Below are 14,278 nucleotides of genomic sequence, written 5' to 3'. Positions count from 1 at the left end.
AACCCAGGACAGTCCAAAGATTTATCGATGCTTTGGAAGATTATAGTGCTGAGGTAAGGATTTCTTATACACAAGAAATTCTGCATATGTTAGAATTCTTGAGCAACTTGCACAAAATGCTGGAGGAATTCAGCAGCATCTATGGAGGTAAATAATCAGTGTTTTAGGCCGAGACCCTTAATGTCAGCTGTTTATTTCCCTCCATAGGGCCTGACCTGATGAATTTTCATCATTGACTCATAGAGCAAGCAGCACAGGGAAAAGCCCTTCAGCCCATCTAGTCCATGCTAACCCACTACCCTGTCTAGTCCCATTTACTGTACCCGCACCTGATCTGTAGCTCTTCACACCCCTCTCAAACATGTACCTATCCAGACTTCTCGTAAATGTTGCAATTGAATTTGCATCCAGCAATCCCACTGGCAACTGTCTCCACACTCTCACCACTATAGGTTGTCCCTCGTGTGTATGTGAGCAGTGGAATTTGGAAGATGTGAAGAGAATGTGGAGACTTTTTAATGGAGGTTTCATTCAAAGGGAAGTTGATCATCAGTGCAGACAAGATGGACTAAAGGGCCAGATTTCACGACGTACTTTCCTCTAGTGGAGAGGATAAACCGGAGATTAAGAATCACTTGCTCTAACATGGTCTATGTCACATATCCTGGAAAGAAGGAAGCTTTAAAGATATTAATGAACTAATTGTTTCATAAATTGACAACAACATCCAGAGATATGTTTTATGAATTATGTGGGCCACTGTCAGCTGTCTTTCGAAATTCCAGTTAGATATTACCAACATACTTATCCCTATCACTCAGACATATAATTGGCTCAGAAATTTATTACCTTGGTTAGACACAATCTAACTTTTTGTCAATTTATGCTGATTCTTACTGATTAATCCTTGTCATTCCTGGTGATTGCTTATGTTGCTTTTCATCAAAACCTCAGATACTTAACTAAAAAAGGAATATGTTTTTGTAGAGGGAGTACAGTGAAAATTCAGCAGATTAGCTCCCCAGGGATGATGGAAGTATTTGATGCAAGCTCGAACAGACTGGATCTCCATTTTCTAGAAGAAAATTACAGAGTACGACTTTGAAAATCTGACACAACATTGGAAACTGTTGGATACATGCGGCAGTGTGGTTGCATCTGAAGAAAGAAAAGAAACAATTAATGTTTCAGTTTGGGATCCTTCATCAGGTTTCGACATGAAATGCTAACAATTTTGTACTCTCAAGCATTTAGGTGAATGAAAAGGCTTGACAGGGTAGATATGGGGAGGAAGTCTCCCTTGGCTGGGGAGTCCAGAATGAGGGATCCCAGTTGGTCATTTAGAATTGAAATGAGGAGATGATTGTTCACTCGATGATGGGGATTATCTACCCTGGAAAACTGTTCAGGCTCAGTCATTGGCTGCATTCAGTAAGAAATCAAGTGGATGTCTTTATTGAAACTATGAATGGATACGTGGATCAGACAGGAAATTCATGCAGTTGGAAGATCAGGTTAGAGAACGTTTGGCCTACACTTGTTCCTGTCTCATATGTTCTTACATTTGAGGCAAATATATTGTCTCCTCTTAGTGAAAGCTTTCTATCTCATGTCAACACTTCAGGTAACTTACTTTGCATTGTCTAGGTAAGACAGAAAACCACAATGTCACAGTTAGCATCGAGAAATATGACCTGTATGTTGAAACTCTTAAGATAATTTCACAAGGTCTTTGCTTATTGCAGATAACCATTTATGTCAACTTTCTGAAACATCTAACTGTGATTCTAACTGAACCAGAATGTCGCAGGAGTTCTCCAGAGTAATGAAAAAAAGAAAGGTGCCTCATAGTAGGTTTTCATACTTGATGCAAAGTTTGCCATTTCTTTTTGACCAATTGCACCCTCTGGCAGCTGTTTGTGATCTTTTGTGACTTCCCCTCATTTTCCCAGAATTATGCTTAGATGCATTCAACATTTCCAAGTGAATTTTCCTGATACTGTATTTTCCATTTCAAACATCACTGCAGCCTTTGCCTGAATATCTCTCCTTTTCTCTCACATACCCTTAGAAATTGGTTTTCTAAAACTGATGTTATCTATAAAAGTACAACAATCCTGACTAAATTATTGCATGTGCATTTATTAATAATTGAAGTGTAACCAGACTTCAGCTCTCAAAAATGCAGAAAATAAAGTCAACTCCTCAGTATCTGTAGAAGACATGGAAGTGAACCTCAGCGCATTAATGCAGTAGGTTATTGAGTAATTCCAACAAATTAAACATAAATATTAGGGAGCGAAGCTGACAGTTTGATTTGCACAATCAATGTCACCAACATTAAATGGGTCCAAATGAAATGTGTTTTTTAAATTTTATGCATAAAATGAATGTTTTAAGTATTTTCTGAAGGATGTAATAGCCATGTCAGTGTTTGAGTTTACCACTTGAGTCATGACATACAATTTAGTTAAAGCTATAACATGTCCAACATGTTCAACCGTATTTTATAAAACCATTCTTCCAGGACCAAGTCTGTTAATGTCTTATATATTAATTATTTCTGACCGTAGACAGAAACGTAACAGTTGAAGATTTAGATCTATCTTTGACAGACCCAAGCGTACACACTCTTGTAATCCAAACAAAGATATTCTTTCATAATTACACACAGTGGCAACATTATTAAGTACTTCCTAGACCTAATGAAGTGGCCACTGTGTATGTTCATGGTCTTCTGCTGCTGTAGCCCAAAGATGCTTTACTGCACACCACTTTTATAACACCCAGCTATTTGCATTACTGTTGCCTTCCTGTCAGCATGAATCAATCTAACCTCTCTCATTAACAAGGTATTTTTGCCCACAGAACTACCACTCACTGGAGGTTTTTTGATTGTCATACTATTCTCTGTAAACTCCAGAGACTGTTGTGTATGAAAATCCCAGGAGATCATCAGTTTCTGAGATACTCAAACCACCCCATCTGGCACCAACCATCATTCCATGGTTGAAGGCACTTGTATCTGATTTCTTTTAATTCTGATCTGAACAACTGAACCTCTTGACCATGTCTTTATGCGTTTATGCATCCAGTTGATGCCACATGATTGGATGATTAGATATTTGCATTAAATGAGCAGGTGTACAGGTATCCCTAATAGCCACTCAGTGTATATGGTTATTCCTATCGACAAACAAAATTTGAGTGTTTCCACATGAACACTTTGTATTTAACTGGGAGAAAACTTCTGTCTTTAATTGACACCATTTTGCCAAAGCTGCAATGGTTAAGAAAAGATAACTGTGTCCAATGACTTTCAGGAAGATAAACAAACTAGCTTAGTGCGATGTGTAAGAAGATGATTCATTATTGCCAACATTGCATAACTGTTCAAAAAGTTTTTTTTCTTTGTACATTAATTTCCTTGATTAGCTCAAGGTAAAACAGTAAGAAATAAAAATTAGCATACAGTACAGAACATATGAAATGAAAGGTAAACATAGGGGCAAGGCAATTATACAGCATCCTACTTCTCTACTTCACCCTTCACACCAAAATACTTCTTTCATAATTACTCAGCTTTCATTTACCAATTGCTCCCTTTTAAATCCTTTCTTCTTTCCCCTCCTCCTCAAAAACACTCAAAGTCTGCTCTCTCCTTCAAAACCACATATTGTTTATTTTTGACAAGTTGCATTGGAAGATTTATTTACTTATTAAACGATGTTTGCTCATTTGTCATATGCACCATTATAGGACATTATCTAGTACATGCAAAAATAATGTGCTAAGGCCTTTCACCTTAACCAATGAACTTTGCTACAAATACAAAAATAACTGATCTGTTATCTTCTACTGAAAAGGATTCTAAATGGGCAATTTGCAAATCCCCATTCATCAAGCAAGAATTGAACACTGAATTGCCTTAGTCTTTGTTCACAGTTACACTACATGGTCTTTAAGTAATTGGTTTATGGGCTTTGATGAATTGACTGACTGCTGACATTCCTGTAAGGAAGAGCTGGCTGTAAGCCATTTGCAGCTCAGCTCGACTCAGACTTAAATACATCTTCAGTCTAATGTCAAAGTTCAAAATGATCTGGAAGTTGTAAAATGGCATAGATCTCACTTCACTGCAAGAATCACCATTATGTTTAGTGAGCAAGAGCGTGTATCCAGATCCATTTCACATCCAGTCTATTAGCTATTAGCTTTAGGACTGGTTGGCATGCAGTCAGAGATACTGTTCATTCCAATGAGTGCCACTGTCTATATTCCAGCTTTGATAAATTCCACATAATCTTTCAATAACTTACTTCATATTATTTTATTTTAATGTTTTGATTGTTTTTAGATTGGTAGAATATTGTACTTTTAAAAAAAATTAGAGGCAACATGTTAGCATGTTAGACCATTAGATATAGGAGCAGAATTAGGCCATTTGGCCCATCAAGTCTGTTTTGCCATTTCATCAAGGCTGATCCAATTCCCTCTCAGCCCCAATCTCCTGCCTTCTCCCCGTATCTCTTCATGCTCTGACTAATCAAGAATCTGTCAACCTCTGCCTTAAATATACCCCATGATTTGGCCTCCATAGCCACCTGTGGCAACAAATTCCACAGATTCACCATTCTTTGGCTAAAGAAATTCCTCCTCACTTCCGCTCTAAATGGACATCCCTCTTTTCTGAGGCTGTGTCCTCAGGTCCTCTCCACATCCACTCTATCGAGGTCTTTCAACATTCGATAGGTTTCAGTGAGATTTCTCCCCCCCCCCCACCTCTACATTCCAGTGAGTAGAGGCCCAGAGCCATCAAACGTTCCTCATATGACAAGCCTTTCAATCCCAGAATCATTTTTGTGAACCTCCTCTGAACTCTCTCCAGTGTCAGCACATCCTTTCCTGGATAAGGGTCCTAGTACAGATTAGAGTAACACTAACAGCAGCTGTAAGATGAGGGTTCAGTTCCCATCGCTGCCTGTAAGGAATTTGTATGTTCTTCCTATGACTGCATGAGTTTCCTCTGTGTGCTCTGCTTTCCTCCTCCATTCCAAAGATGAGCGAGTCAGGGTTACTAAGTTGTGGGAACCCTAAATTGGAACCAGAAGCATTGCAACACTGGCAGATTGCTCACAGCACATCTCGGTCTGTGTTGGTTATTGATGCAAACAACACATTTTACTGCAAGTTTTAAAGCTCAGGTGAAAAAATAAAACTAGTCTTTATCTTTAACCTTTTTTTAAAATGTTTTTCAAAATGATTTGAACTATTTCATAGCTTTTAAATATTGATGACATTTTAAAACAATTCCAAAAGTCTCTGGCAATGCTTTGGTGCTTGAAACTTCTTGGTCTCTCAGAGCCACCTCTGCCTCATGGGATTCTTTTCAGTTGTTGAGGGTCATTCAGATGGCCTTCTCTGAGAAAGATGCTGCAGATGAAGCATCAGGGAAATGGACCTGACCAACGTGATTTGACCCTATACTTTCCACCTTATACAATTAAGCAAGCTTAAAATGAGCACTGTCACAGAAAATTCGTGTGTGTCTACATGTGGGCATGTGTGCATGCACACATATCTAAGCATAGCTGCATGTTTTGCTAAATAAAGAGAAAAACTAAAGCACTATTTTTCCACTAGTTGCTAGGCAGCACACCAAAACATGCAGCATACATTTGGAGGCATAAATATGAGGTATTTTGAAGCATTTGTTTAGTTCCTTTATTTTTAGAACATAAAAGTTCTTTGTAGACATTCATATTATGGAAGGTAAAATGTTAATAATCCATCCATAACATCTACTATAGTTATCACCACAACCATTTCTCATCTGCCGAATATACTCTTCATGTAGCTGGTTCGATTACATCCTGAAATATCTAATGCAGCTCCTCCTTTGGTTGAAGCTTATCAGTTGCAATTAGTGAATTTGTAATCAATGCAAAATAATTATAAGTTGAACAAGACATCAGATACTGTTTTCACAGTGAAGTCAGATTTTGTTCATGTTTTTAATTGACAGGAGATGATATTTAATTTGCAAGTGTTATGTGGAATTTGTACTTTCTCCATACTTGCCCAACTGTCACATGCTATCACACACTCACCCCATGCATCAGATTCAGAATTGTGTTAATAGTTCTTTTCTTTCATTGGCATTCAGTATTTCTTGAGAAATTTGTAACTGTAATGTAATATTTCATTTCAATAAACACCAAAACAATATATTATTAGTCAATAGGTTTCTCATATTTTGTCTTGTTGATTATATTTTTAAAACCCTAGCTCTGCGGCTCTGATTTTAAAGCTAGCACCACTTAAAGTTCACATTAAACAAGGATGTCGACTCATTAGATACAATGCAATATGTAGACTCCATGAAGATGTCAGAGTTCCTTTCAATTTTCTTTGAAGATTATTTCTGCCTGTGGAATAATGAGACTGTCAGGCACTTACACTGGGTGAAGTTAATTGGAGAGAGCAAAGGGGCAAAGTCATGGTTATGGAAAAAGGGTAAAGGTCTGCAGACTGAAAACTCACTTCAGATAGAAAAGCAGACCAACATCTTGTTCTTTCATCCCATATCTATAATGTAGTTGTGGGGTTGCTCTTTTTGCAATATCTTCTCTTTTGTCTTCCCTTACCTCATATGTTGCCAGGACATTTTATGTCTAGGATATGAATAGCCCGGTTATTATTTTTCTTGTGAGACTGGATTTTTTTTGAATCGCAATTATGAAAGTTCAGAATTTGAAAATGACTGTTTGTTTGAAAAGACCCTCCTTGCCATTCAACAACGATAATTGCATAAAAAGCATCATCTTGCATCCATCAGGGATGAGCGATTAATTAAAATATTTGTTGTACTTGCTTGTTTTGTTTCATTGTTCTTTGAAAGGGAATAGATGAGAGTCTGTCTCATGATTGGAACCAGATTGCATTTGTGAAAAATTAGCTTATGTAAACAGGCAAACAGGCAGAGATGCAAAATGCATCACGTGGCTCAGCCTAATTGTTGAGAGACAGATTTAGCAAATACATAAGCTGTCAGAACCAAGCAGTTAACATGACCTGACGTCAGCTGCGTTTATTAAGACTGCCTGGAAGTACACACTTGGAAATGTGGTTGAATCCAGTGAAGGCGGTTTGCCCTTTGACTCCCATGATTTCAAGGGTTTGCAAAATAATAGATTGTTAAGACTCGCAACTTATAGAGAGTGAAAGCAGCTTCGTACCTTGTAATAGTTATTCAACAAAGCACAGCTTAAGCGTTGTGCTAGGATATTCTTGCAAGATTTTAAACTAATTTTCCATGCTTTCTCCATCTTTCCTTTGTGGCCCGATTTGTCCTATACATTGTTCTCTGACTGAAGGAAGCAAGCCAATCAAATCTGAGAGGCAGGCTCCTATACGCCAGGGAATAAGTTATTTGTCTGCCCAATCTCTTCCTCGAACCTCGGCAACAATCTCGTAAACCGTCTTTGCATGCTTAATGACATCTTTCCTATAACTGGATAACCAAAACTGTACACACTACTCCAGGTGTGGCTTCACCAACATCTTGTCCAACTGCAACAAACATACAGTAATGTCCCTTTCTCAATGCGCTGACGGATGAAGTCAGTGTGCCTTCACCACACTATCTGTGACATCACTTTCTTAGGGTCCCTCTGATTAATTAATTCCAGGAATTAACCCAATATTAACAGATTTAGAATATATTTTTTCACTTTTTGTGATTTTCTTTCCAAAAACATTGAAGATAGGATTAAAGTGCATTTTTCTGTGTGGTGAAACTAATGATGAAGTCTCCGGGAATTTGTAGAAGAGTTGGCAGCTCAGTGATATCCCTGTGTGGTTTCTTTCTTAGGAAGAAAGTTAAGCTGCTTATCCCGGTGTAAACAGCACATGGATTAAGATTCAGTTTAATCTTCCCATTGTTATTATGTGTGCTTCTTAAGTGATTCAAAGCTGGAATGCCACAAGAAATTCTACCTTGCTCCAATATCGGAGGGGAGAAATCAGGACAAGAAGAATCATTACCAAGAGAGATGGATGTTGTAAATTTAAACAAAAAGTCACAAATCTAATTACTCCACTGAGTAAACGTACTTTCAGAAGGTAATTCTAAATGAGCTGAAAATTAAATTAGGAAATATATGCCAAAATAACTGAGGAATATTCTGCTAGCCCTCAAGGCAGCCTGACATGTAGGAGAATCATAAGAGCAGATCACTCAACCAGGGCAGGCGAAAGTTGACAAAAAAAGACACAGAAACAAAACATAGAAAGCAAAACACACAAATTGTGGGAGGAACCCGGCCACTCAGGCTGCATCTATGGAAATGAATAAACAGTCGATGTTTCAGGCAGAAATCCTTCTTCAGGACTGAAAAGGAAAGGGGAATATGCCAGAATAAAAGGAAGGGGGAAGGGGAAGGATGCTAGCTAGAAGGTGATAGGTGAAGCAGGTTCACTAGGAAAGATAAAGGAATGAAAAAGAAGGAATCTGATAGGACAGGAGAGTGAACCATAAATAAGGGAAGAAAAAGAGGACCCAGAGGGAAGTGATTGGCAGATGAGGAGACATAAAAGGTCAGAGTGGGGAATAGAGGAAGGTGGGGGGGGGGGGGATTTTTTTTACCAGAAGGAAAAATCAATATTTATCCCTCAGGTTGGAGACTATCCAGACAGAATATAAAATGTTACTCCTCCTCCCTTGTGCCTCATCTTGGCATGGACTGACATGTCAGAAGGGGAAGGGGATGGGAATCAGAATTAAAATATTTGGCCTCTGGGAAGTTCTGCTTTAGACGGATGGAGCAGAGATGCTCAATGAAGCGGTCTCCCAATTTATGACTCTACTCTGTAAAAGAGGTGCTCTAGATCATTCATGCTCTGTGGCTATCAGTGATCAGACAAAAACAGAGGCCATTTTCAAAAGTCTGGCTAATTAGATAGTTATTAAAGATTGTTGAAGTGAAATTGGTTACTTACCATTACATGGTACTGAAACTCCAAAAAGTGGTTGCACTACTTTGATTATGGGAACAGCAGTTTGGCTGTTCCATTATAAATTTAGACATATGGTATTTGTCACTTTAACAGCTTAATGTAGTTAAATTAATTGTTTCATGTAATGAACGTGGGAGCTAAACCATCAAAACATTATTAAAATGATCCCTTTATACTTTGTTCAAATTCAGTCCATATTTTTTACGATTTAAATTTGGGAAGATCGGTAGATCAGGGGAAGGAGAAAATAAAATTAATCCTTCTGGTGGGATCTTTTATCTCAAGTTATTTTCTTCATTGGTGAGTTTGAACTTAGTCAACAGAAACTATTATGTTCAAAGTTATAAAATACACAAAAGAATTTTTGAAATATTTCAGAAAGAATCAAAATCTAGGTTAAGTAAAGCAACAAAAGCATGTCACCATAAAGCTAAGCTTGTTGCTTATTTTTACAGTGTATTACCTATGGCACATGTGTTAAATAAAAAATTCTTAAATTATGATCTAATTCTCAAAGCTAAATCATCTTCCTCCAGAAAGAAAAAGGGGTGTGAGAAAGAATCCTGTTGTGAAGGAAGTGGCAACTTGGACTTACCAAATTATGAGAGTGCGAGGTGGAGAGAGGATCATGGATTTCAAAAGGAAATCAGATGGATAGGCATTTAAAGATTTGTAAATCTTTGGTGACAGAGCAAAGCAGTCAAAGTAACTGGATGTCCTACAGAAAGATGCAAAGAGCCAAATGCTCCCTTTCTAGGATATAAAAGGCATTTGTTATTTAGATATACATCACAACACATGCCCATGAGAAATCTCAATTCAAATCGGAATTAAGAAAAATGTGGACAACAATTAAATCATAACTGCTCTGGTGTTCCTTGTGATCAGAATAGAAATTCTCTGAAATTAGTAGAATATTCAAATAAATATCTTTATAGAACATATATATTTGGAAACGGGCTCGGGAACCTGAAATGTACAAAATTAATATTTGCATATAAATTGTTTGCTGAAGAGCAATTGATTAAAATACTCACATACAGTATATTGCATCAAAATATATCTAGTTTTATTATTTCTTCCTGAGAGTTCATTGCAGTATTTTTCTTCAGAATCAAAACAAGTTTATTAAAATGATTTTACTGATTTAACTCCCTTACACTCTCAGTTTGAATGGATGATGCCACTGATTGTTCAGTTGCTATGGTACTTCAGTAAAAATTATCTGGACCTTTGATATGGTCGTTGGTATCCATTTATTTGGGAAGGAATTAATGCAGTCCTTATTTTTGATCACAGTCTTTTCAACTTGACCTGTTGTGTGGACATCAAATTGAATTCAGTTATAGTAACCTAACCCTGAAGTCAAATAATGTACAAATATTCTCCTTTAAAACTGACTTATGGATAATGGCCACACAGGAAAACATCCAAGAGTAGTTGGTGTCCTGTGGAGCCATGTTAAGAAGGAAACTAATGACTTTGAGAGTGGAACATTGGCAATTAAGAACATTAATGGTTTAAAGCAATAAAACTGTGTTTGGTTCTAAAGAACAAAGAAAGTGTTCCCATCAATATCTTGAATGAAGTCTTCTCCAGTTGTCGACACAGACTTCTGGACGGACTGAATTGTTAAATGTTGCTAGCCTCCATTCTCAATCTGCTTTGCACACAAGCAGTACAATTGAGAAAAAGATAGCTGGGACTGGCTACTGTCCCTGGGCAATGCACCATTATGTTTTTTGATGCACTTTTAGTGAGAAAATGTGCATTGTGTGATGAAACACCATTCAACAACTGACCCTCTCTTCCCCAGGTCGTCCCATCCCACATTCATCATCGCCCAGCCATCCATTTGCCCAGCAGACCAGCACCCATCTTTCATCATCTAGTGTGAAAGACTACCAAATGCCATTGCTTGACAGCAGCGTCTCTCATCCAGCTCTTGAATCCAACCCCAATGAGGAGTTCGCCATAAACTCATACCTGCTGCGAGCAGGTTCTGGTGCACTGCCTCCTTCCAGTAATGGTAAGAACTTATTCTTATATCTGCCTTACCAGAAATTCACTGCAAGTTTGATCTGTTAGCTAAAGTTTCACGTTTTAGCTTGCCTGCAGGTACTTCTTTTCGAGATATTGTCATCTTTGGTTATGTTTCATATGTTCTAAATTCTTGTTCCTTGTTAATAAGCACATCAAAACCAAAGGATAATCAAAATTTCCTGTAGTTAATTAAATCAATAATATAGCTTATTGGAGGATGCAATGGTCAAGAATTGTGGCAGGACAGCAGAAATCATTATTCTGAATAGGAATACATTATTTTCTTTCTCTTTCTATAGTCAGCAGTGCTGGGTTTTCTGTTTCATTAATGGGCTTTCCCATGATTCTTTTTTTCCTTTGTGGAATCCATTTTCTTTTTTGCGATAAATCAGCATGCACATTGGAAGGAAATATAATTATATTCCTTCTCAGGATCCATTACTTCATTGTGATAATTCATTTATTATTTCTAGAAGGGACATCAATCATGGCAGCAGTAGCAGCTTTGGCAAATTATTTTAACTATTCTGAATCCAAGTAGGTGGAAAATATACCTTGAAACTTAATTGATTAATAAAAGATTCCTACATATGTGGAAAATAGAACTCCTTGTCCTCAGAATGCATTAGTTTCAGTCGTTGAATAAATAAAGTTGATATATCCATGAGACTGAAATTGGGGTGAGTCTGTTCACCCCCCCCCCCCGTTTCTATTCCCCGCACTTAATTCTCTATTCATCTGCCTATCATCTCCCTCATTCTTCCCCTTCTCCCATGATCCACCGTCCTCTCCTGTCACATTCTTTCTTCTTCAGACCTTTACCTTTTGCACCTATCACATCTCAGCTTCTCACTTCTATCGCATTCTATCTCGTACTTCCTCCTTCCACCTTCTTATTAAGGCTTCTTTCTCCTTGCTTTCCAGTCCTGATGAAGCGTCTCAGCCCAAAACATCGACTCTTTGTTCCTCTCCATAGATGCTGCCTGACCTGATGAGTTCATCCTGCATTTGTGTGTGTTACTCCTCCTTTAATCTTTGTTTTATTTCTTTATTCCCCATTAGTTCCTAATTTCAGTGTTGTTTTTCTCTAATGGAAAGGAATTGGATGACTCTCCTAGAGTAATTTCCAGTGATTAATATTGCTGGACAGAGAAAAAATATTCCAAATTTTCTTTACTTGTTTGTTATTTTTAACTATAAAATGAAGGTGCTGTGCCAGATTTCCAAACCAATGTTAAAATTAATGAATCAGTTCCATCCTCCTTTCATTGTCTCATAGAATCAACATGTCTCTAAAGGATATGGCCCAGCCATTCAATCTGTTTTGCTAAACCTTTGGAAAAGGAACCTGACTAATGCTAACATTTTACTCCTTCCCAGTGGTTGTAAGTTTATTTGCTGTTCAAGTACATAACCAATTACTTCTGAAAGTTTGTTCTGTATTCTGTCCACCAGACTCTCTTGCATATGTTTTCAATTTCAAATCATTGCATAGAAATCAAAGGGACTCTTCATTTCCCTTTAGTTCTTCCTTCCATTATTTTTATTCTTAATCACAATTATATTGTTTTGTGATCCATTAAGACAGTCAGGAATTATATTAGTTTTTTTAAACTCAAAGGAAAATTGTCCCTGAACTATCCTGCATTTAAACACTATCACTGACACTATTTTTTATAAGGTATTGATTGGAAGTGGATTTAAATAACTTTTGCATTTGTCAAGAAGTGCTCTAACTTTGATGTTGTGACCATCTTAACTGTCCAGAGACTGGCTTCAATTTCAAGTTTGCTGGAAATGTCCTTGCCTCACCTATGTAAAATGGGGATGATGTGGGCTATTTGTTTTAATTGCAGCTTTTCTGAATAAAAATAGTTATTCTCTTATACATAAAGAAGAAGAAGCTGGAAATACGCAGCAGGTCACATCATACTTGTTGAGAGAGAAACAGAATTAACATTTCTCTCTCCGCATTGATTTCAGGGGCCTGCTGTGCATTTCCGACATTTTCTATTTTATTTCAGTTAACTAGTCCCTACAGCATTTTACATGGTTGGCAAAGTGCAGGCAAAATATATTTTAATTTATGTAATTTACAAATCACTCAAAGAATGATGAAAATGTATGGTTTATTGGGTTTTATTGTACTTAGGCTGGCTCACGCCCTAAGCAATCCCTGTGACTGCACTAACATTGTATCGCCATGAGGGCTATCTGGTAAAGTGAGCAGTCCACAAGTAGTGATCAGATATAGCTGTTGCACAGGTGATATTGTCCTCAGATCTCTGATAGAGTTTTTATAGTTTATGTTGTCAAAGATCTTTTTAAATCTTTCCTCTAATCAAGGATATCTAAAATTAGTTTTTATTTAAATTAATAGCTTTATTTAAAGCAACAGACTAAAAAGGTGGAGGAACTCAGCAGGTCAGTAATTGCCGGGACCCTTCATGAAGGGTCTCATCCAAAAACATTGACTGTTCATTCCCCTCTATAGATGCAGTCTGACCTGCTGAGTTCCTCCAGCGTTTTCAGTCTGTTTTACTCTGGGTTTCCAGCATCTGCAGTATCTCTTGTGTTTATAAATTTATTTAAAATTTCATTAACATATACATTCATTTGAAACTTTAGTACAGCTTAAAGGGAAAGTAAACCATTTACCTTCACTCGTTTTTTGCATAACTGGCAAAAGCAGAGGGTCTGTATACAAAGCCTATATAACCTCAAGTTCAACTGGACTCAGCATTATCTCTGAATTCATTGACTGTAGTGAAGTAGACTCTTAGATCACCACTTGGTTTGCACTGGCTACAAGGTGAAGCACAAGGCCAGACACACAAGTGTCAATCCCCCAGTGCATTTAATGCTTTCACTTTGAAACATGCCAGTGCAGAAATGATTAGTCTAGGTAGAGTGGATGTGGAGAGGATATTTTCTATAGAGGAAGAGTCCAGGACTATTGGACACAGCCTCAGAATAGAATGACATCTCTTTAGAAGAGAGATAACGAAGATTTTTTTTTAACCAGAGGATGGCGGATCTGTGGAATTCATTGCTACAAATGGTTGTGGAAGTCAAATTGTTGGATATAATTAAAGCAGATATTGATAGGTTCTTGATTAGTAAGGGTGTCAAATTTTATGGTGGAAGACAGGAGAATGGGGTTGAGAGGGATAATAAATCTGCCAAGATGAAAGGCATTTTGTGTGTGTTACTTTAA

The 14,278-nt window shown here is 37.4% G+C and overlaps 1 protein-coding gene across 13 annotated transcripts in view; it reads left to right on the top strand.

Annotated features, from left to right (window-relative positions):
• The window catches only part of tenm2a (teneurin transmembrane protein 2a), a 2,964,155-nt gene that overhangs the window by 2,613,337 nt on the left and 336,540 nt on the right, over positions 1-14,278 (top strand). For all 13 annotated transcript variants that reach the window (XM_073067293.1, XM_073067288.1, XM_073067292.1 and 10 more), the window contains one exon: positions 10,835-11,047. In XM_073067293.1, coding sequence (XP_072923394.1) covers positions 10,835-11,047 — 213 coding nt within the window. The remainder of the gene's footprint in view (positions 1-10,834; positions 11,048-14,278) is intronic.

This window comes from Hemitrygon akajei, chromosome 15 (assembly GCF_048418815.1).
Source record: "Hemitrygon akajei chromosome 15, sHemAka1.3, whole genome shotgun sequence".
Taxonomy (NCBI): Eukaryota; Metazoa; Chordata; class Chondrichthyes; order Myliobatiformes; family Dasyatidae; genus Hemitrygon; species Hemitrygon akajei.
This window is presented reverse-complemented; position numbering and strand designations above follow the sequence as displayed.